Source organism: Hyperolius riggenbachi, chromosome 11 (genome assembly GCF_040937935.1).
Source record: "Hyperolius riggenbachi isolate aHypRig1 chromosome 11, aHypRig1.pri, whole genome shotgun sequence".
Lineage (NCBI taxonomy): Eukaryota > Metazoa > Chordata > Amphibia > Anura > Hyperoliidae > Hyperolius > Hyperolius riggenbachi.
The window spans coordinates 140606842-140631617 of record NC_090656.1 but is presented as its reverse complement, the minus strand read 5'-3'; the positions used below and the strand labels follow the sequence as shown (position 1 = coordinate 140631617).

The window sequence follows — 24776 nt, the reverse complement described above, 5'->3', positions numbered from 1 at the left end:
GATAAATTCTGGCCTCCTGTGTTGCATGCTGGGAGCCGCCGCTATGAGCTGGAAACTGTGAGTGTCAGGAGTGGACTCCCTGCCTGGGATGGTGGAATAGCGGCAGCAGTGGTACTCGGTAGCAGTATCGTCACACACTCTCCTAGCCATAGCTGGCTGCCGGCCACGTTTGTGGGCATAGTGGCTCATGGCATGCAATGGAATCTGCGTGCTGCTGTCTGCTTGACCACGCCACCAAATACCACGCCGCCTTTCCACCATTTCCCTCAACATCGCAGGCAGAATGGGCTGGGCAAGAGGCAAAAGGTGGACACTTGACTCAGTCGGCAGGCACTATCGACTTTGGAGACACAACAACTGGCGCCATGACATCTGGGGTCCCAGAACTCTTGCAACCAATCACCCCAGTCATCAATTGTGTGTGTGTAAGACATGGTGGCTACCTATACTGCAGGCAACTATACTAGGCTACCTAAACTGCGGGCAACTATTCCAGGCTACCTATGTTGGGGACAACTATTCCAGGCTACCTATCAATATTGTAGTATGTATATCCCATATGGAAACCAAATGTCTAGGAATAAAAAAAGGCCTCTTTGGATGAATAGAAAGGTTAGGGATAAAATGAAGAGGAAAAAGAGTGCCTATAAGGTCCTAAAACAGGAGGGGACCGAGGCTGCACTAAGCAAATATAAGGAGTGCAATAAAAATTGTAAAAAAGAAATTAGGCTGGCAAAGATCGAAGTTGAAAATCAAATCGCTAGGGATATCAAATCTAACCCAAAAAAGTTTTACAAGTACATCAACTCTAAAAAAAGAAAGGTTGACTGTATAGGACTCCTAAAGGATGAGGGTGGGAACTGAATGGTGGATGACCAAGGTAAGGCAGAGTTATTAAATGCTTTATTTGCTTCAGTCTTCACAAAGGAAACAGCACTGTTGCAAATTACAGAGGCAGAAGAGTCTCAATCTTCTAACTGTAATATTAAATACTTGACGCGAGAAGAAGTGAAGGCAAGACTAAATAAATTAAAAATAAACAAGGCACCTGGCCCGGATGGCATGCATCCTCAGGTCCTAAGGGAATTAAGTTCAGTTATAGATAAACCCCTTTATCTTATCTTTTGTGACACTCTTGCAACTGGCAGAGTCCCAGTGGATTGGCGTACAGCCCACGTTTTCCCATTATTTAAGAAGAGCAAAAAATCAGATCCAGGAAATTATAGACCTGTAGTCTTAACATCAGTTGTATGCAAACTATTTGAGGGGTTACTAAGAGATACTATATATGACTTCATAGTAGAAAAGAATCTTATTTCTCAGCATCAACATGGGTTTACTAAAGACAGGTCCTGTTTGACTAACATGCTCAGCTTTTATGAGGTAGTGAATGCTAATATGGATATTGGGAATGCTGTAGATGTGATATACTTGGACTTTGCAAAGGCCTTCGACACTGTTCCCCACAAAAGCCTGGTGCAAAAGTTGAGGAATCAAGGACTGGGGAAGAGTCTGTGTGCATGGATAGGGATCTGGCTAATGGACAGAAAACAAAGAGTTGTGGTCAATGGATCGTACTCAAAATGGGAGACTGTTAGCAGTGGGGTCCCACAGGGGTCTGTACTAGGTCCAGTGCTCTTCAATTTATTTATTAATGACCTAGTAGATTCAGTAGTGAGCAATGTTGCTATTTTTGCAGATGATACAAAATTGTGCAGAATCATCAACTGTCAGGAAGATAGTGTCATATTGCAACAGGATCTGGATAGGATGGCTATATGGGCACATAAATGGCAGATGAAATTCAATGTTGAAAAATGTAAAGTCATGCATTTTGGTCGTACCAATGGTCTAGCACCATACAAAATAAATGGGATACAGTTGGGGACATCAAACTTTAGCTGCAGCTAAAGCTAACAAAATTTTGGGATGCATTAAAAGGGAAATAAAAACTCGAGATGCTAGCATAATATTGCCCCTGTTTAACTCTCTAGTAAGGCCACATCTGGAATATGGAATTCAGTTCTGAGCACCACATTACAAAAAAGATATTGCAGTTTTAGAGCAGGTGCAGAGACGAGCAACAAAATTGATACGTGGGATAGAAGGTCTCGCTTACCAAGAAAGGTTAGATAAACTGGGTTTATTTAGTCTAGAGAAAAGACGCCTTACAGGAGATCTAATTAACATGTATAAATACATCAGAGGGCAATATAATAGCTTGGCGGATGAGCTTTTTGTACCTAGGCCTACTCAAAGGACTAGAGGACATGATCTGCGCATGGAGGAAAAACGTTTTAGCCATTTATTTAGGAAAGGGTTCTTTACAGTAAGAGTGATTAAGATGTGGAATGCATTGCCACAGGAAGTCGTTATGGCAAACTCTATACCTGCATTTAAAGGGGGCTTAGATGCTTTCCTTGCGTTGAAAGACATCCATGGCTACAATTACTAGGTAATGCCTAATGATGTTGATCCAGGGATTTTATCTGATTGCCATCTGGAGTCGGGAAGGAATTTTTCCCTTTTGGGGCTAATTGGACCATGCCTTGTAAAGGTTTTTCGCCTTCCTCTGGATCAGCAGGAATATGTGAGGGAGCAGGCTGGTGTTGTACTTTGTACTGGTTGAACTCGATGGACGTATGTCTTTTTTCAACCAAAATAACTATGTAACTATGTAACTATACTGGGGGCAACAATTCCAGGCTACCTATACTGGTGGCAACTATTCCAGGCTAACTATACTGGGGGCACCTATAGCTGGCTAACCTATACTGGAGGCACCTATAATTGGCTACGTATACTGGGGGCAACTATTCCAGGCTACCTACTGGGGAAAACTATTCCAGGCTACCTATACTGGGGGCAACTATTTCTGGCTACCTATACTAGGGGCAACTACACCAGGCTACCTATACTGGGAGCACCTATAGCTGGCTAACCTATACTGGAGGCACCTATAACTGGATACCTATACTGGAAGCAACTATTCCAGGCTACCTACTTGGGAAAACTATTCCAGGCTACCTATACTGGGGGCAACTATTCCTGGCTACCTATACTAGGGGCAACTACACCAGGTTACCTATACTGGGGACAACTATTCCAGGCTACCTATACTGGGGACAACTATACTATGCTACCTATACTGGGGGAACCTATCACTGGCTAACCTATACTGGGAGCACCAATTCCAGGCTACCTATACTGGGGGCACCTATACCTGGCATTACCCACCGTGGCACGCTTATCACGCCGCCTCACTCCTTTTCTTTTTGTGGGAGGAGTGTGTGTGTCATTCTGTACCCCAGCACTAGGTACACCACTGATCTGACTATCTAAACTGGTGGAGGGGGGCTAACTAATATTGGGGGATTATTTGGCTATCTTTTGTGGGGGGCAATCTACTTAATATTGGGCGCACATTTGCTACCTATACTGGAGTGGGCACAATTCTGGGGGGCTTACACTTTGGAAACTGCACCTCTAGTGCTGGAGAAGCTTGTTCTGGTCCTGACTTAAAATGCATGCTTATTCTTCAGCTGGGTAGAGATAAAGTGGCAAGGTGTGTGTGTGTGTGTGTGGGGGGGGGGGGAGAAGTCGGCCACCTTTTACACACCGCCACTGCTTGCCACTTTATCTGTGCTCAGCTGAGGGCTCTTTCACAGTGCGACGTTAAAGTCGCACATTCGAAAATGTTTCAAAGCAGACTAACGCACAGTAATACAAAGTCTGTGCGACATTCACAGTGCACACGTTGCGTTTGTGTGTAACATGTAGCATTATTAGAAAGTGCTGCATGCTGTGCGTTATACAGGTTATTAGCTGCATTGGACTGTTTGCACATGCTCAGCAATGACTTGGAAGCATACTTATCATTGCCTGTATGCTCTACTGTATGCGACGATAACGGGGCATGAAGTTGCGGTGCAACTTTTTTGGGGCGTTGCGTTGTAATTTGCGTTGCGACTTTAACGTCGCATCAAACCCCAATATCCTACTGTGAAAGAGGCCTAATGAATAAAGGTGCATTGTAAAGGTACAGTGCCTCATCCTTTTCTGTACTGCATATGTGAGTTTCGTTCTGAGTGCATGTATCCTGTTTTCACAGTTTCAGCTGTTCCAGAGCTCCCATAAGCATCTAGTGCCAGGCTGCTTCAAATTCATTTGAGTAACCCTATCATGAGGCCTGCCCTGGAACACACTAGCAGACTGTTACTAAGCAGTTGTGATTTTAAAAGCTCTTGCTAATGTAATGCTATGGGCAGTGGTATATCTAGGGCATCTGACACCCAGTGCTGGGTATTATGAAAAAAAAAAGGAAAGGAGCGAGTGTGGCATACTAAGCGCGCCACGGCAGGTAACGCCAGGTATATTTGCCCCCTGTATAGGTAATATAGTTGCCCCAGTATACATAATAAAGTTTCCCCCAGTATAGGTAGTATAGCTGCTGCCCCCAGTGTAGGTGGTATAGATGCTGCCCCCAGTGTAGGTAGTATAGTGGCCCCCGGTATAGCTAGTAGAGTGGCCCCAGTATAGCTAGTATAGTGGCCCCCAGTGTAATTAGTATAGCTGCCCCAGTGTAGATAGTATAGTGGCCCCCAGTGTAGGTAGTATAGTGGCCCCCAGTGTAGGTAGCATAGCTGCCTCCAGTGTAGCTAGTATAGTGGCCCCCAGTATAGCTTCCCCAGTGTAGGTAATATAGTGGCCCCCAATATAGCTAGTACAGTGGCCCCCAGTAAAGCTAGTATAGTGGCCCCCAGTATAGTAGCCCCCAGTTTAGCTGCCCCCAGTGTAGGTAGTATAGTGGCTCCCAGTATAGTGGCCCAGGAGTGGTGGTCAGCGCTATAAGGAGGGGCAGTGGGGACAACAGCGGGGAGGGGGGAAATATCCCCCCCTCCCTCACCTGGGTCCCCTCCTTCAGCGCTCTCTATCTCCAAAATGCGGCAAACAGGCAGGCCGGGCGGGCAGGCTAGGAGGAGAATAACTCACCTCACTTCCGCGTTCCAGCCGTTGGAACGCTGCGTCGCCGTCACGTGCCACATCTCCACCTTCAATGCTGGTCACTGTGCTTCCGCTCATAAGGAAGCACAGTGGGCGGCATTGAAGACGCAGAAGTGGCATGTGATGGCGATGCAGCGTTTCAACAGCTGGAACGCGGAAGTGAGGTGAATTATTTTCCTCCTAGCCCGCCGGCCCTACCTGCCTGTTTTCCGCATTTTAGAGGTAGAGAGCGCTGAAGGAGGGGACCCAGGTGAGGGAGGGGGGGATATTTCCCCCCTCCGCTGCCCCAGCTGCCCCTCCTTATAGCGCTACTTTACCTCCTGCTCTGCCTACCACGGGGGTCGTGGCGACACCTCCCTGGCTGTCAATCACCCGGTGCACCACGCCCCCCTGCACCCAATGGTAGGAACGCCACTTGCTATGGGTGTGGGCCCACTTTTTATAAAATCCCCCATAGCATTGCATTAGCAAGAGCTTTTTCAAATCACTAGCACTTAGAAAAGGCTGCAGTGGGTTTGAACCCTAATTGTCAGAAGAGTTGAATTTCTTTCTTATGGCTCTTTCATGTACAGTATAAACTCTGTTAATCAATAAGAACTGTGGCTTGTCAATCAGAATTGTGCTTCCTATTTTGTTTCTGTGCAAAATGTCTGTACCTCCTGCTATTTTTATGTATATGAAATAAGCTTGGTATGGGAAATGTTCACAGCTCTGCCTACAGAATAGAAGCAGCTTTACAAGCAACTTGGTGAAAAGTTTAGAGAACAGGGACTTGTATACTGTATATGGTAATAATAAGACTGGGGATCACATACTGAATAAAAATAACTGACTTTTTGATGTTGTTTATTATGTTTCCTTTTGTTCTTTGTTGTTATAAACTATTGATTTATTTACATTAGGAAAAGTGGACCTACTCCACCACAAAACATGCCCTGACCACGCTTCAATCCCACTTGTTACATTAGATGAACAACATGAATAGAGATTTGAGCTGGGGAGGTAAAGCCACTGAGAATTGAGGAGCATCTCCCGTAGGGGGTACATTAAGTCTAATCAGTGGAGAGCAAATATATATGTTTTGTAAAGTGACCCATCATTAGCTATTTGGCAATTGGTGGACTGTACAGTTGTTTATTTACTTTGTATACTGGAGTTCTTCTTCAAGTATTTTCATAATTTAGTTATAGTGGTATGAAACTCAGCATTTCCTCTTTGTTCAAAAAGATTATTTACACTACAGCATAAAATCTACTACCACAAAAAAATGAAGCAGAACAGCATTCAAACAGTTAAATGCAGCACTTTGTTCTTCAGTGGAAAGCTCCTTAAAGGGAACCTTAACTCAGAGGGCTATGGATGTTTCCTTTTAAAAAATACCAGTTGCTTGGCAGTCCTGCTGATCTCTTTGACTGCAGTAGTGGCTGAATCACACACCTGAAACAAGCATGCAGGTAATCCAGTCTGACTTCAGTCAGAGCACCTGATCTGCATGCTTGTTGAGGGGCTGTGGCTAAAAGTATTAGAGGCACAGGATCAGCAGGAGAGTCAGGCAACTAGTATTATTTTAAAAGGAAAAATCCATATCCTTCTCAGTTTAGGTTCCCTTTAAAGTGAACCTGGTTCACTATCGCTAATGTATACTTACCCGGGGCTTCCTCTAGCCCCATGAGCAGCACTTTGCCATCCTCGTAGGGCCCTCCGTACAGCCGCTACGACTCCGGGCAGTCCTGGGCCTATGCGCATGTGTGGCTGGGCCGTGCGCGCACCCCTCATCGCGCTCCCATCCCCTGGAGCGTTCTGAGCTTGTGCAGTAGTAATGCGCAGGTGCAGAACGCTCCAGGGGACGGGATCGTGGCAGGGGTGTGCACGTGGCTGAGACGCGCATGTGCAGAAGCCCTCAAATGTCGCGACTGACCAGATTACTGGGAGTCGTACAGCCAGAACAAAGGGGCTGAACAGGACGGCAAGGGACTCAGTGCTGCTCATGGGGCTGAAGAAAGAACCGGGTAACTATAAATTAGCAATAGTGTAACATCTCTGGAACACTTTAACCTTCTGGCCCAATCAGAAGAGGTGATAACATTATATTTTGCTTACATTCCTTTGTTTGCTACAATTAGTATCCAGCCAGCAGCGTGCTGACACTGAACTGCACACATTGTAAAACCAGAGAACTGAGAAGTTATGTAAATCAAACAATTGGGCAAGCACCAATACAGTAGGCTATGTATACAGATATTGTATATCAACACTGCTTGCAGAAAGGATTAAAAAAAAACAATTATATAAACCAAAAAGAAAAAGTAAATCCCATAGACCGCACCATATCCATGATCCTTCTACTCCTGCTGGATTACTCTAGAGGCATTATCCTCTATGTTTTAGGCATTTGCACTTTCTACTTTGACATTAATTTTGCAGAGGCACTATTAGCACTATTGCAGATCTATCTGTTTATTGGTCCTTATTGTATGCTGTTCATTGCACAGGCACTTTTGTGCTCTATCCCAGAGTTGTTAACCATTTCTTGCATTAGGACTGATTTAAGCGAGCTGGATTTACATACTTGTTTACATTATGAAGTGTATTATTTTTCCACCCTCAACGACTTGATTTTAATAGTGTTTTAATCTTGTCTGTTTATGTAATGTATCAATAAAGGCTATTTTTTTTAGATTATCATGGATGTGGTGCAGTCTATGGGATCTACTTTTTGTTTTTATTTTATATAATAGCTGAGAAGTGATCACTGGATACATTATAATATTTAAATATAGCACCTATGCAGTAAAAGGCAATGGCAGATTTCAATGCAGATAAACTGTGCTTTGGGAATTTGTAGACAGACAATATTACTTGTGCCCATAGCAAATATGATAACTATAATGGGTAATAAAAAGTAGGAAAACACATTTTTATTAAATGTTTTGTCAGAGTTTTATCCCACTTTATCGTGAACCCGAAGTGAAAATAAGCTGATGAGGTAAACAATTGTATTCATCCTCCTATTCCTAGAAATTACTTTTGTAGATATCCCATGGTTTTATTTTATATTTAAACATTTACAAAGTAGACTGAATGTTTTATTGTCTCAGTTCAATGGCAGCCTTTTAAGTGTCCCAGAGTTAAAATACCCAAACTGCTGACCATTTTCTATCTCTCCCCTGCCCTCACAAGTTGTATTTTGCCAGGAAAACTTTTATGGCTGTAAGCTGCTTATCAGTTATGTTTACTATATTCCTGACCAGCTACTGACAAGACAGAAGCTGTCACTTCCATGCCTGAAAATTAACTCTTTCAAGCAGCAAAATAAACCAAGAAAAACAGCCTGGTTATTAATATGCTTTGCACTGTACATAAACATGTTTATCTCATCATGTAACATGTCATCTCGAGTACACTTTAAATATTTGCATAACAGCACATAGGTCTTCTATGGACATAGGTCTTCTTTGTCTAGGTTCACAAAAATGCATGATATCTACCTCTATTATAATATGTATGATGGTGTCCTTAGTGGCATTATGTACAACAAGGTTCTGTGCCGCTGAAATCCAAAGCTGTTTTGTCAAGGAGTACCGGATATGCAAATTGAGGCTGTTGAGAAACAAAGAAGTAGGAGAAACCGGATATGACTACCTGAGTGCTTTATAATATTTCTACTGTCTAGCTTACAGAAATTGAAATTGAGGAAGTAAAGAGCAGTTATTCTTGCAGCCTGGCAGAGTTAAACTATTGGGCAATCTGCCTTCTACCAAATGTTGTTTTAACTCTTATACATTTTATGAACTTTCTGATGTGTCAAAGTTTTCCTCATCTGTTATGAATGTGTTGTTTCCCTTCCTTCAAAAATTAATTTTATTATTTTATCTGCAGCCGTATCAAAAGCAATGTGGATGGGAAATACCTCATGGACAGCGTTCCATTCAGTTGCTGTAATCCCAGTTCTCCCAGACCTTGCATCCAAAATCAAATCACCAATAACACAGCCCATTACAGTTACAACTACCAGACGGATGAGCTTAACATCTGGGTGAGAGGTTGTCGGGAGGCCTTACTGAGCTATTACACTGGAATTATGGCCACAAATGGGGCTGCTGTAACCTTGTTCTTCCTTTTACAGGTGAGAAAAATTGATTCTGCTTTTTTAACACTGGACAACATGCTAAGATAATTATCACAAATGAAATATCTAAATATAGAGTCTGTATATATTTTATGAAGAGCTATTATCTATTTATAGGGGTGAAAATAGAGAGAAAAAATAGGGGATTGCTGTATTAGAGACATCACTTGCATTGATGTCCAGTAACACATGATAAAACCCCATCCCACCCCACTAACTTGACTATAGCCCCCATGACCCTGCTACAGTGGGGGCCATGGGGGTAGGCTCATCCTCTTTATGTTGCAGAGTAAATACATCGGAGCAGTGTATATTTGCCTGTTCCAAAACTACATGGGGACTCCTTCCCTGACAGCCACCAGGTCGCGATGCATGACACATGAATGGTATGCAGCATAAAGCATGTGGTTGTTGAGAGACTGCGCTCTGCAATAACTTTTTGGGGGTTTGCAAGGGATTTATGTGACTGGCCACGTTGGGGGGGGGGGGGGGGAGGGGAGGAGGGGGCTAAGTGGAAATGTGTGCCTGGACATAAAAGAGGAGGGAGGGGGATAGAGAGCATGATGAAAATGTTGCTTGACCCCTCCTCCCCACCATTTCTGTAACATTAGGTAGCATTTCTTCTTCAGATAACAGTAATAGGTATTCTCTCTCCTTCCCCTACCCCCCAGGTAGCAATAAATAGGCTAGTTTAATAGCATTACAGACAGTAATACTATAGCTCTTAAGGCACACAATTAAGGTAGTAGAGATTAGCACGTTATTATCGCACATCTCATTCCAGACAAACAAACATTAACTTATACTATATTAACTCTTAATACACAGAGAACAATTGGCGAAAAGGCCGAGGCTATTTATTCTGGGGTAACCAAATTTTCAATAACCAATTGAAAAATAATCTCTTTAATATACACATCGTTTAGATATACGGTAAACAATAAATTAAAAAAACAGCAAATGTCCGCCCGCAGGGTGACATTACCCATAAGGTACCCCAAATAACCACAACGGGAAACGGTACGCATATAGGTGGGGGTTAGAAAGTGTCACGCTGGTCTTTGGTCGGCTGCTGGAGCTGCACAGCTGACCCTTTTTATATTCCGGCCTTTCCTCCTATAGGCTGCTTCTCCAGGCCCACGAACGGGCGGCCAATCCACGGACTCCCCGCACACCTGCAAAAGGTATTTAGAGAGAGACAGTACCTGCGGGGAATACCTACCAGGGATGGCTCCAACATGCAGATGCAAGCTAATTGCTTGCACCTAACATGTTATCGCACATCCCATTCCAGACAAACAAACATTAACTTATACTATATTTACTATTAGTAATAAACACAGAGAACAATTGTCGAAAAGGCTGCGGCCATTTATTTTGGGGTAACCAAATTTTCAATAACCAATTGAAAAATAATCTCTTTAATACACATATCGTTTAGATATAAACAATAAATTCAAAAAACAGCAAATGTCCGCCCGCAAGGTGACATTACCCCAAATGACCAGTGCGGCCTAGCCGGACTGGGCCCCCACCACCGCAGCCTTCTCAATAACCGAATGTATGTTTGAAATGAACACATCTATACCAATGTCTGACAGATGAACACCATCAGGCCGGTAAAGCCCTGCCACCGCATCCTCTAACTCCACGTATCGGAGAGGCAGACCACCAACATCCTGCATCACTTTGTGCACAAATCTGTTTATTCTCTTACGAATTTTGCCCATAAATTTAAATTGACGATTAAACCAAACAAGCCTCGGAATAACCTCAGAGAATATCAAGGGGGTGCGAGGCAGCTGCAATGCAAGCTGCTTCAAATCATGCTTCATTTCATTCATCAGTTCAATCGTATTTCTTTTTCCTATATCATTTCCTCCTGCATGTAAAATCAGGATGTCTGGTGAAGGCCATAGCTTAAGTTTTGTCAAGATTAAATTATAAAGGCCGTCCTAGCGGAGATCTCTTGTACCTTGCCAAACGACTTGGTATGTATCAGGATCTAGAAACAGGTTCTCAGAATTGGGCCTGAAATGAGCTCTCCTTCTCGCCCAGTACACATAAAACCACCCAAATTATGACCTTACGACCTGAAAAATGAATTAACACATAAATTAGGCCTAACATATAAATGGAATCTATTTGACTCCCATCTACCAATCTTCTGGATGTCTGAATCCGAGAGGCCCAATCTCGCCACCTCTGTGGTGGCACCAATCCTAAAAGAGTGGGCAGTGAAATTAAATTCCTGCAAACCCAGGACCCCCAGGCAATTTTAAAAAATCGCCCAGAATTGAAATGAGAAAACAGGGGTGCCATTACTGTGCACTAAGAAAGATGAGGCCACCGATTTGACTTGCAAATAGCTGTGCCCGGCCCGATATGGGCAGCAAGCAGAACCGTTCAACATGCCAAGACGGAGCCAAGCCCCTCTACCCCCTTGGTCAGTTTTGGACCTACAAATAAATATGAATAAACAGTCTCCCGATAACAGCACATGATCAGACAAGAGATTTGAATTAGACTTTCTGTTTGCTGCTACAATTTCGGAAATTTGCAGCGCACCAAAAACGCTAGCGCAAACGCTGCTTTAAATAAAGAACACTCATAACTATCTGAGCAAACAGCATTCAAAGCTATAAACAAATCGCCCAACATTTTAAATGGTGCTGGCCTCCGAGAATCAGGGGTCCTGCTGAGATTTCTGCCCAGACCCTTTAAGAACTGACTGACCACTGCAAAATCCGTATGCGCAGGTGATTGCGTCAATTGCCTAAAAAATGAAATACCAGCTAGCACTTTTTGGATTCCAGTATATGATGAACCCGTATCCAACTCAGCACAAATAAATGCCAGGAAAACGTCAGACCCGCCTGACACAGGGGAGACATCCACATCCTTTGCAAAATTATACCACCTACTCCATGCCACTGAATAGCTGTACCAGGTGTTAGGGGCAACCAAATTCTTAATCACCTCCTGAATCCTGCTCAAATCAATTTCCACAGATTCCCGGGGCATGGAATTCCGAGAGCATCCGCTCCAGGTGCCGCATGCCTGAAAGACTCCCACTGCTGGCGAGACGGCATTAGCGATATGATTCAATTTACCAGGCAAATAAGATGCTTTAAGCCAGATGTTATGCTTAAGGCATAACAACACCATATGCCTGAGCAGGCTGACTACCTGCTTTGATTTTGCTGACGAGCAGTTCACTGCATACATAGCACCTTTGTTATCAGTCTGCACCGTGATTCTTTTATTTTCAAACTGCTTGCCCCAGATGGCTAACGAGACAACCACCGGGAACAATTCTAGTAATAGTATGTTTTTAACTAAACCACAGTCATGCCAACTACTAGGCCATAGTTCTGCTGGGCAGTGCCTCATCCAAAAAGCCCCGTAACCAACAGAGCCCGCTGCGTCTGTGCAAAAACACATATCAGAGTCCAGAACAAAATCTTGCTGCCATAACGATCTACCGTTAAACAATGACAATAATTCATTCCAGACTGCTAAGTCATCTTTTATGCTTTAATTAAGCGGACATGCTGTCTGGGGGACTTAAAACCGGCTATCACCAGTGCCAACCTCCTAGAAAAAAACCCGGCTGACAGCCATTATTCTGGACGCGAATGCCAGGTGTCCCAACAGGGATTGTATATACTTTACAGTAGCTTTCTCTTTGGACAGCAGCGAATTAATCAAAAGCCTCAACTGGACAATCTTAGCCTGTGGTAAGCAAAACTCCATTTCCTCAGTATCAATTGTTATGCCTAAAAAATCCAGTACCGTAGTGGGAAAAACCATTTTATCTGGGGCCAACGGCACCCCAAAATCCGCCATTGTAACCTGAAACGTGTCTAATACCTGCTGGCAAATCTGAGTACCCCCAAGACCGACCAATAAAAAAATAATTCAAATTATGTACTAGTGAGCCTTGCCCGATCTGCTGTTTAACTACCCATTCCAGGAAAGTGGAAAACGTTTCAAAATAAAAACATGAAAGGGCGCAGCACATTGGAAGGCATTTATCAAAATAATATTTTCCTGCAAAACAAAACCCCAATGAACTGAAACCGTCAGGCTAAATGGGCAATAACCTAAATGCTGACTGAATGTCAGTCTTTGCCATTAGGGCCAACCTACCAAATTTTCTCATCACTTCCAGCGTCTGATCGAACGTTATTTAGGAGACTGAAATTAACTCTTTATTAATACAATCGTTCAAGGAGTTATCTTTGGGGAAGGATAAATGATAAATTAGTCTGAATTCATTAGGAGTTTTCTTGGGCACCACACCTAATGGGGAAATTCTAAAATCAGTGAATGGCGGATTATCAAATGGGCCCACTACCCTCCCTGCTACAACTTCCTTACATATTTTCTTAATGGCCACTTTTGGGTATTGCGCCACCGATTTGAGGTTCGGAACCACAACGCAACCCTCTCCCTCAAAAGGGGGAATAGCAAAAACCTCTTGTAAATCCATCATAAAGAAGGCGGTTGCTCACTTGCCTTAGATACCTGTTTAACCAAGGCAGCATATTTAGCACTTTCACTGGCGTCGGAGCCCTTAAGAAAAAGCTCCTTGTTACTGCTGCCTTGGCCTTGATTTCCCATCTTTTTAAAGCAACGGAAGGCAGGATGAGCACCGCTACAGTGATTACATTCATGTTTATAGCGGCAATTTGATAAGAATTTGCACTGATTTCCGTTATACGCAAAACATATTCCTTTCTTAAAGGAAATGGATGGAGATAAAGGGGTTGATTTAGGAACTGCCGACCTTTGTGGTAGCACATAACCTAGCCAAACGCCCACGTCTTTTGTTCCCCATACCAAGGAAGAATGAACAGCCATCCTCTGGTGGAATGCCTCGTCATAATTAAACCAGGCATAACCGCCAAACTGCCTATATGTCTCATGAATAATGTCTAAGTGCTGAAACAGGCCTGACGCCAGCTCAGGCTTTTTTTCCACTACCACTGTAGCGTATATCGTAAATGCTCGCAACCAGTTTGCAAAAGTGTGCATACCTGGTCTCTTCCTCTCCTCCTCACCCTCCTTCTTTTCCTTGTTTCCAAAGTCCTTAAAGTGGGGCAAAAGAGACAAAATGTCAATAAACTCGCCCCTCCATATTTTTTTCCTTAACAGGAAGGCTCAAATGGAAACCCAGAGGAGACGTGGAGCAAGGCAAGGCCTCTTTGTAATGTGTCTCAGACACCCCTGCTTTGACTGTGACTGCTGACCAGGGATGCTCGGATGTGCCTCATCCACGAATTCGGCAATCCGCGTGGTTGCAAAAAAAAATCCGCATTCGGCCCCGCGGCATGCGGATTTTCGTCCGCGTCCACGCAACCACGTGGATTTTCTGCCGTGAATGGCGTAATCACGCGTGGATTCCCGCCCGGAGGCGGATTTTCTTTTAACGTTAATAACAAAGCCCCCATACATGCTACAATCCCCCAAATTGCATGGATTATCGAGGTGATAAGGGGCAACATAACTTCAACATAAAAAATTCCAATTTTTTTTTTTTTTTTAATGGCTTTTAAAGACAAATCACCACTGTAAATGGGGCTATTAATCGGTAATACGGGGTTTTAAAAAGGGATATACGCGTTAAGCAATCAAAGAGGTGAAGGCGAGTTCCAATGGCACTAGGATGAGTGGCTGATGCCAAAAAGGCCCCAGAGAGGTTTTTGTAATTTTTTTGGTTTTTTTTTTGCAGCAATTAGCAATGACATCGCAGCAGAGTTGTCAGTGGACACGGGCAGTGTGAACGCAGAGTGCAGTGGTGGTAGCGACTGAGTCAGGAGAAGGACTATGCGGGCGGTCAGTTCAGCAGCACAGAAGGACCACGGCAACATACTGGTAGTAGTAGTAGCAGCACAGCGTCATAGTGCTGGCCAAAAAATTAAATGCACCCGGTGACCCGGGCAGTGTGAACGCAGACAGAGTACATTGGTGGAAGCGAGTGAGTCAGGAGGAGGAGGAGGACAATGCAGGCGGTCAATTCAGCAGCACAGAAGGACCATGGCAACATACTGGTGGTAGTAGTAGCAGCACAGCGTCATAGTGCTGGCCAAAAAATTAAATGCACCCGGTGACCCGGGCAGTGTGAACGCAGACAGAGTACATTGGTGGAAGCGACTGAGTCAGAAGGAGGAGGACAATGCGGGCGGTCAGTTCAGCAGCAGCAGCACAGAAGGACCATGCCAACATACTGGTGGTAGTAGTAGTAGCACAGTGTCATAGTGCTGGCCAAAAAATTAAATGCACCCGGTGACCCGGGCAGTGATAACGCAGACAGAGTGCATTGGAGGTACCGTGGTAGCGACTGAGTCAGGAGGAGGACAAAGCGGGCGTTCAGTTCAGCAGCAGCAGCAGCACAGAAGGACCATGGCAACATACTGGTGGTAGTAGTAGCAGCACAGCGTCATAGTGCTGGCCAAAAAATTAAATGCACCCGGTGACCCGGGCAGTGATAACGCAGACAGAGTACATTGGTGGAAGCGACTGAGTCAGGAGGAGGAGGACAATGCGGGCGGTCAGTTCAGCAGCACAGAAGGACCATGGCAACATACTGGTGGTAGTAGTAGTAGCACAGTGTCATAGTGCTGGCCAAAAAATGAAATGCACCCGGTGACCCGGGCAGTGATAACGCAGACAGAGTACATTGGTGGTACCGTGGTAGCGACTGAGTCAGGAGGAGGAGGAGGACAAAGCAGGCGTTCAGTTCAGCAGCAGCAGCAGCACAGAAGGACCATGGCAACATACTGGTGGTAGTAGTAGCAGCACAGCGTCATAGTGCTGGCCAAAAAATTAAATGCACCCGGTGACCCGGGCAGTGATAACGCAGACAGAGTGCATTGGTGGTACCGTGGTAGCGACTGAGTCAGGAGGAGGACAAAGCGGGCGTTCAGTTCAGCAGCAGCAGCAGCACAGAAGGAAGGACCATGGCAACATACTGGTGGTAGTAGTAGCAGCACAGCGTCATAGTGCTGGCCAAAAAATTAAATGCACCCGGTGACCCGGGCAGTGTGAACGCAGAGTGCAGCAGCGGGAAGCGACTGAGTCAGGAGGAGGAGGACAATGCGGGCGGTCAGTTCAGCAGCACAGAAGGACCATGCCAACATACTGGTGGTAGTAGTAGCAGCACAGCGTCATAGTGCTGGCCAAAAAATTAAATGCACCCAGTGACCCGGGCAGTGATAACGCAGACAGAGTACATTGGTGGTACCGTGGTAGCGACTGAGTCAGGAGGAGGAGGAGGACAAAGCGGGCGTTCAGTTCAGCAGCAGCAGCACAGAAGGACCATGGCAACATACTGGTGGTAGTAGTAGCAGCACATCGTCATAGTGCTGGCCAAAAAATTAAATGCACCCGGTGACCCGGGCAGTGATAACGCAGACAGAGTGCATTGGTGGTACCGTGGTAGCGACTGAGTCAGGAGGAGGACAATGCGGGCGTTCAGTTCAGCAGCAGCAGCACAGAAGGAAGGACCATGGCAACATACTGGTGGTAGTAGTAGCAGCACAGCGTCATAGTGCTGGCCAAAAAATGAAATGCACCCGGTGACCCGGGCAGAGTGCAGCAGCGGGAAGCGACTGAGTCAGGAGGAGGAGGACAATGCGGGCGGTCAGTTCAGCAGCAGCAGCACAGAAGGACCATGCCAACATACTGGTGGTAGTAGCAGCAGCACAGCATCATAGTGCTGGCCAAAAAATTAAATGCACCCAGTGACCAGGGCAGTGATAACGCAGACAGAGTACATTGGTGGTACTGTGGTAGCGACTGAGTCAGGAGGAGGAGGAGAACAAAGCGGGCGTTCAGTTCAGCAGCAGCAGCACAGAAGGACCATGGCAACATACTGGTGGTAGTAGTAGCAGCACAGCGTCATAGTGCTGGCCAAAAAATTAAATGCACCCGGTGACCCGGGCAGTGTGAACGCAGACAGAGTACATTGGTGGAAGCGACTGAGTCAGGAGGAGGAGGACAATGCGGGCGGTCAGTTCAGCAGCAGCAGCACAGAAGGACCATGCCAACATACTGGTGGTAGTAGTAGTAGCACAGTGTCATAGTGCTGGCCAAAAAATGAAATGCACCCGGTGACCCGGGCAGTGATAACGCAGACAGAGTACATTGGTGGTACCGTGGTAGCGACTGAGTCAGGAGGAGGAGGAGGACAAAGCGGGCGTTCAGTTCAGCAGCAGCAGCACAGAAGGACCATGGCAACATACTGGTGGTAGTAGTAGCAGCACATCGTCATAGTGCTGGCCAAAAAATTAAATGCACCCGGTGACCCGGGCAGTGATAACGCAGACAGAGTGCATTGGTGGTACCGTGGTAGCGACTGAGTCAGGAGGAGGACAATGCGGGCGTTCAGTTCAGCAGCAGCAGCAGCAGCAGCACAGAAGGAAGGACCATGGCAACATACTGGTGGTAGTAGTAGCAGCACAGCGTCATAGTGCTGGCCAAAAAATTAAATGCACCCGGTGACCCGGGCAGTGATAACGCAGACAGAGTGCATTGGAGGTACCGTGGTAGCGACTGAGTCAGGAGGAGGAGGAGGACAAAGCGGGCGTTCAGTTCAGCAGCAGCAGCAGCACAGAAGGACCATGGCAACATACTGGTGGTAGTAGTAGCAGCACAGCGTCATAGTGCTGGCCAAAAAATTAAATGCACCCGGTGACCCGGGCAGTGATAACGCAGACAGAGGACATTGGTGGAAGCGACTGAGTCAGGAGGAGGAGGACAATGCGGGCGGTCAGTTCAGCAGCACAGAAGGACCATGGCAACATACTGGTGGTAGTAGTAGTAGCACAGTGTCATAGTGCTGGCCAAAAAATGAAATGCACCCGGTGACCCGGGCAGTGATAATGCAGACAGAGTACATTGGTGGTACCGTGGTAGCGACTGAGTCAGGAGGAGGAGGAGGAGGACTAAGCGGGCGTTCAGTTCAGCAGCAGCAGCAGCACAGAAGGACCATGGCAACATACTGGTGGTAGTAGTAGCAGCACAGCGTCATAGTGCTGGCCAAAAAATTAAATGCACCCGGTGACCCGGGCAGTGTGAACGCAGAGTGCAGCAGCGGGAAGCGACTGAGTCAGGAGGAGGAGGACAATGCGGGCGGTCAGTTCAGCAGCACAGAAGGACCATGCCAACATACTGGTGGTAGTAGTAGCAGCACAGCGTCATAGTGCTGGCCAAAAAATTAAATGCACCCAGTGACCCGGGCAGTGATAACGCAGACAGAGTACATTGGTGGTACCGTGGTAGCGACTGAGTCAGGAGGAGGAGGAGGAGGACAAAGCGGGCGTTCAGTTCAGCAGCAGCAGCACAGAAGGACCATGGCAACATACTGGTGGTAGTAGTAGCAGCACATCGTCATAGTGCTGGCCAAAAAATTAAATGCACCCGGTGACCCGGGCAGTGATAACGCAGACAGAGTGCATTGGTGGTACCGTGGTAGCGACTGAGTCAGGAGGAGGACAATGCGGGCGTTCAGTTCAGCAGCAGCAGCAGCAGCACAGAAGGAAGGACCATGGCAACATACTGGTGGTAGTAGTAGCAGCACAGCGTCATAGTGCTGGCCAAAAAATTAAATGCACCCGGTGACCCGGGCAGTGATAACGCAGACAGAGTGCATTGGAGGTACCGTGGTAGCGACTGAGTCAGGAGGAGGAGGAGGACAAAGCGGGCGTTCAGTTCAGCAGCAGCAGCAGCACAGAAGGACCATGGCAACATACTGGTGGTAGTAGTAGCAGCACAGCGTCATAGTGCTGGCCAAAAAATTAAATGCACCCGGTGACCCGGGCAGTGATAACGCAGACAGAGTACATTGGTGGAAGCGACTGAGTCAGGAGGAGGAGGACAATGCGGGCGGTCAGTTCAGCAGCACAGAAGGACCATGGCAACATACTGGTGGTAGTAGTAGTAGCACAGTGTCATAGTGCTGGCCAAAAAATGAAATGCACCCGGTGACCCGGGCAGTGATAACGCAGACAGAGTACATTGGTGGTACCGTGGTAGCGACTGAGTCAGGAGGAGGAGGAGGAGAACTAAGCGGGCGTTCAGTTCAGCAGCAGCAGCAGCACAGAAGGACCATGGCAACATACTGGTGGTAGTAGTAGCAGCACAGCGTCATAGTGCTGGCCAAAAAATTAAATGCACCCGGTGACCCGGGCAGTGATAACGCAGACAAAGTGCATTGGTGGTACCATGGTAGCGACTGAGTCAGGAGGAGGACAAAGCGGGCGTTCAGTTCAGCAGCAGCAGCAGCAGCACAGAAGGAAGGACCATGGCAACATACTGGTGGTAGTAGTAGCAGCACAGCGTCATAGTGCTGGCCAAAAAATTAAATGCACCCGGTGACCCGGGCAGTGTGAACGCAGAGTGCAGCAGCGGGAAGCGACTGAGTCAGGAGGAGGAGGACAATGCGGGCGGTCAGTTCAGCAGCACAGAAGGACCATGCCAACATACTGGTGGTAGTAGTAGCAGCACAGCGTCATAGTGCTGGCCAAAAAATTAAATGCACCCAGTGACCCGGGCAGTGATAACGCAGACAGAGTACATTGGTGGTACCGTGGTAGCGACTGAGTCAGGAGGAGGAGGAGGACAAAGCGTGCGTTCAGTTCAGCAGCAGCAGCACAGAAGGACCATGGCAACATACTGGTGGTAGTAGTAGCAGCACATCGTCATAGTGCTGGCCAAAAAATTAAATGCACCCGGTGACCCGGGCAGTGATAACGCAGACAGAGTGCATTGGTGGTACCGTGGTAGCGACTGAGTCAGGAGGAGGACAATGCGGGCGTTCAGTTCAGCAGCAGCAGCAGCAGCACAGAAGGAAGGACCATGGCAACATACTGGTGGTAGTAGTAGCAGCACAGCGTCATAGTGCTGGCCAAAAAATGAAATGCACCCGGTGACCCGGGCAGAGTGCAGCAGCGGGAAGCGACTGAGTCAGGAGGAGGAGGACAATGCGGGCGGTCAGTTCAGCAGCACAGAAGGACCATGGCAACATACTGGTGGTAGTAGTAGTAGCACAGCGTCATAGTGCTGGCCAAAAAATTAAATGCACCCAGTGACCCGGGCAGTGTGAACGCAGAGTGTAGTAGCGACTGAGTCAGGAGGACAAAGCGGGCGGTCAGTTCAACAGCTCAGAAGGAGGACCATGGCAACTTACTGGTAGTAGTACCATAACACCAAAAAATTAACCAAGGTAGGCACTAGGCAGGTAGTAACTGTCTTTATAAAGGCAGGCATAGTTAACAACAGCACATGCAGCAGTCACTTCATGTCCCCCTGTGTCCGACAATAGGGGCCAGGAACTCACCTTCCACCCAAGCCTGGTTGATTTTCAGGAAGGTGAGTTTGTCCACATAGGCGTGGGAGAGCCGAGAGCGCTTCTCTGTGACCACGCCACCGGCCGCACTAAAGCATCTCTCTGAGAGGACACTGGAAGGAGGGCAGGATAGGAGTTCCAGGGCGTACTGGGAAAGCTCGCTCCAGATGTCCAGTCTCTTGACCCAGTACTCCAAGGGGTCCACGGGGCTGTCGGTGTCATTGAGCCCACTGGATGACCCCATATAGTCAGACACCATGGTGATCAGTCGTTGCTTGTGCTGGTTGGTGGTGGATGCTGTAGCGGGCACCTCTGTTCTGGACTGCTGCACTGCATACAGGCTCTTGCTTAGGCTCTTCAGGTCTCCGGGGCGCCAGTTGCTGCTGCTGGTGCTGGTGGTTGTTGTTGTGCTGCTAGTGGCAATGGCAGGCACCTCTTGCTGGCTTGGCAGAGCAGTTACAGTGGGGGTGGAAGGCTGGGGGAATGCTTCCAGTAGTCTGCGCACAAGGGCCTCCTTCAACTCCCTTGTGCGTTGCTCGGTGGTGGATGGCGTCATTAAGTCTCCCAGCTTCCCCTTCAGACGGGGATCAAGCATCAAGGTAATCCAGATGTCCTCCCTTGAACGCATCTGGATCACCCGGGGGTCCCTGCGAAGGCAGCGCAACATGTGCACAGCCATGGGAAACAAGTGGGCCCTGCCAGCAAGATCTTCCTCGTCCTCGCCATTGTCCCATAACGCATGCCTGTCCTCTTCCTGTGCCATGTCGTTGTCCTCCTCAAACCGCCATCCACGTACAACGCCTGCTGCACTCTGCTCCTCCTCCTCATTCAGGTTAGGGACCTCCAACTCTTCCACTACCTGCTGTGAGCCCTCCTCTGAGCTGGACTGTGCTGCCATCTGCTCCTGTTCTTCCAACTGCCTCAGGGCTTCATCCCCACGCTCAATTAAATTGACCATTGCCTGCTCCAGTAGACAAACCAAGGGCACCCACTGGCACACAGAGGCCCGCTCCTCACTGACCATCTTGGTTGCCTCCAGGAAGGGACTCAGCACCAGGCATACTTGCTGCATCAGTGTCCACTGAGTGGCAGTAATCATGGGGACTTGCTGGTTACTGGGGACACTTGGGTCTAGCATGTAGGCCCTAAGAGCCAGCCTGTGCTGACACAGCCGCTCCAACATGGCCAGAGTCGAATTCCAGCGAACTGGCATGTCGATGATCAGCCGGTGTTGTGGCCTTCCATACTGCTGCTGTAAGGTGGACAAGAGTGCAGAGGCAGTGGCTGACAGGCGGAAAAAGCGTACCACCGCCCGGGCATCCTGCAGCAGCTCGCTCATCCCCTGGTAGGTGCGCAAGAAGCGCTGCACCACAAGATTGAGCACGTGGGCCAAGCAGGGGATGTGCTGGAGGTTTCCCTGCTGCACTGCTGCCACCAGGTTGGCCCCGTTATCGGCTGCCACATACCCCACTTCCAGGCCTTTGGGGGTCAGCCACCTCCGCTCCTGCTTCCTGAGGGCGGCCAGGACGTTGGTGGCCGTAAGCCTCTCCTTCCCCAGGGTCACCAATTTTAAAAGGGCTTGGCAGTGCCGAGGCTTGGCGCTGCTGCTGCCGAGGCCGGCTTGCTTTCCGGGTGCAGAGGGAGTGTCGTGACAGGACCCTTCTGATCCCGCGTGGTGGCACTACTAGCTGGGCTGATGCGCTCTTGTCCTCCCCCCCTTCCATCAGTGTCACCCAGTGGGCCGTAAAGGACAGGTAGCGACCTGTCCCAAATCTGCTACTCCACGAATCCATGGTCACGTGGACCCGCTTGCCCACAGAGTAGTCCAGGGAACGGGCCACGTTTTCCACCGCAAACTTGTGGAGTGCTGGGATCGCGCTTCTGCTGAAATAGTGGCGACTGGGGACTTGCCACTCGGGGATGCCAAATTGGAGCAGCGTCCGCATGGCGCTCCCCTCCTGCACCAGGGAGTAGGGAAGCAGCTGTGATGCCATGGCCCGGGCCAGCAAGCCATTTAGTTTGCGGATCCGCCTGTGGCTTGGAGGCAGAGGCTTGGTCAGACCCTGAAAGGTGTCGCTCAGCAGGGTCTGACAACGCTGGGATGCAGGGGAGACAGAGGAGAGAGACGAACACTGGCTGCCAGCCTCAATGTCTGTGTCCTGAGTAGCCGAGGTGGAAGAGCCCTTGCGTGCTATTACTGCTGCTGCTGTGGGGGATTCACGACCCTGAGGGAGGGATGATGCTGCTGCGCTGGTGGGCCTTCTGCTCTCAGGAACCCCTGCCAGCAATGCCTGCTTCCTCTTAAACTCCGCATACTCGCGGCAGTGGCGGCTTCTCAGGTGGCCCTGGAGGGATGAGGTACCCATCTTGCTCAGACTTTTCCCACGGCTCAATCTTTTGCTGCATAACCTGCACACCGCATACCTTTTGTCATCAGTACATTTGTCAAAGCAATCCCACACTGGTGACTTTAATTTACTGCGGCCCCCACTAGCAGAGGGTGCAGCGGAACAATGTGTGGTAGTAGTTGCCGGGGGTTGCATGGTGGTGGTGCCGGCTGAAGCAGTGTCCTGTCTACTTCCTCCACGCCCACTGCTGCCGATGCCCCTGCCCCTGCCTGACATATGGCGATATCCTTGCCTAGGCCGAGGTGACTCAATTACTCCATAAGATTCGCACCATCTAAAATCTTTTTATTTTAGCAATCTTCTTAAAAGTTACAACATGTTAAAATCCACATGTGGGTATGCCCCATAGGAGACGCACAGGCGTTTCGGGCCTTCCTAGGTCCTTTCTCAGATCCTGACAGACCCACACTGCTACAGAATTGCTAATCACAGCTATATAAGGTCCAAAAGAGGACCACATAGAAGACTACTGTTTAACATAAATGCATATTCATAACAATTGAATTCACCAATCAGGAATCACGTTCCATCCATTGTCAGTAAAGGTGCCTTAAAATGGTCATAATATCACCCATAATGGCTATATATAATCCATATACTGCGGACACTCACCTATAACATCCCACTTGTGTAAAACACCGGGGAAAGTCATTAAATTCAGGCTCACCATGTCCACAGACTATTAGTACAATGCACCCCGAGATAACCAATCAGAATACCGCCGACAGCGTCCGTACAGGAGCTGTTCTTAGTTGCGGCCAATCAGAAGCGCCCATCTAAGTCGCCCGCACCGCCATTGGATCCCCCACTGCATAGAAAGCCAACATCACGGCCGAAGCCGCCGCCTCCACCGGCACTGTCAAAGAGCCAATGGGTGCCACGCCGACAGCGTCCGCTCATTCCGCAGTCTTGCGGAGAGGGACACGTGATCACAACACGTATGCGGAAGATCCAACGCTTCAATACAGAGACTCCATGCCATGACATACGTCACCTGCGTGAAGTCCAATAGGAGGGCCGCCGGCCACGTCCGTTCCAGAGCACCCAAATGCAGAGGGTCTCTGCAGCCAATCAGGGATCCGCCGACAGCGTCCGCTCTACGCCTATCAAAAAAAGGGCATATAAAAGCAGCGCAACAAAAGTATCGTACGTACGCATAACAAATTATCTATGCAGATTAGCCATGCGGATGCCAGGCAGCCCAGATGAGCACCCCCCAGTGGCCACATATATATCAGGCAAAGGACACAGGGCCAGATGGATGGTAAATAGAGGAATTTATAAATAAAGAACAAACATCACTAACAATGTTTACATATTAAGTTACCTCACCCCTCCGGCCCTGGGTCCTCCGCCCATTCTTGAGCTCATTGTCTAAAAGGGAAAAAGCACAGTCACTAACAATAGACCAATTACCATGTTTTACATCAATGCAGTCAAATCATAGTCTCTATTCAAACCTTTTGGTACAAGGGTATCAAGCCTATTGATCCAATAATTTTCTCTTAAAGCTAAAAGTTTATGTCTGTCCCCCCCCCTTCTTGGGATTGGTATCCCCTCAATTACCTGAACCCTCAGTTGTGCCAAAGAGTGTTGTTTCATGCAAAAATGTTCAGATACAGATAGCTCTTGATTTTTATTCCTAATATTCGATTTGTGTGAGGCTATGCGGTCCCTCAAAGGTTGAGTTGTCTTACCTACATAACCTAATCCGCAGGGACACTTCAATAAATATACAACAAATCTGGAGTCACAACTAAATTGACCCCTAATACCATATTTAGTCCCTCGGCTGGGATGGGTAAAAGTGTCTCCTTTAACCACATAGCTACATAGGTGGCAATTTAAACATGGGAACAATCCATTTCTTTTGTTTCTAATA

The 24776-nt window shown here is 47.6% G+C and overlaps 1 protein-coding gene across 1 annotated transcript in view; it reads left to right on the top strand.

Annotated features, from left to right (window-relative positions):
- The window catches only part of ROM1 (retinal outer segment membrane protein 1), a 45626-nt gene that overhangs the window by 2355 nt on the left and 18495 nt on the right, over positions 1–24776 (top strand). The window contains exon 2 of the mRNA XM_068261109.1: positions 8884–9130. Coding sequence (XP_068117210.1) covers positions 8884–9130 — 247 coding nt within the window. The remainder of the gene's footprint in view (positions 1–8883; positions 9131–24776) is intronic.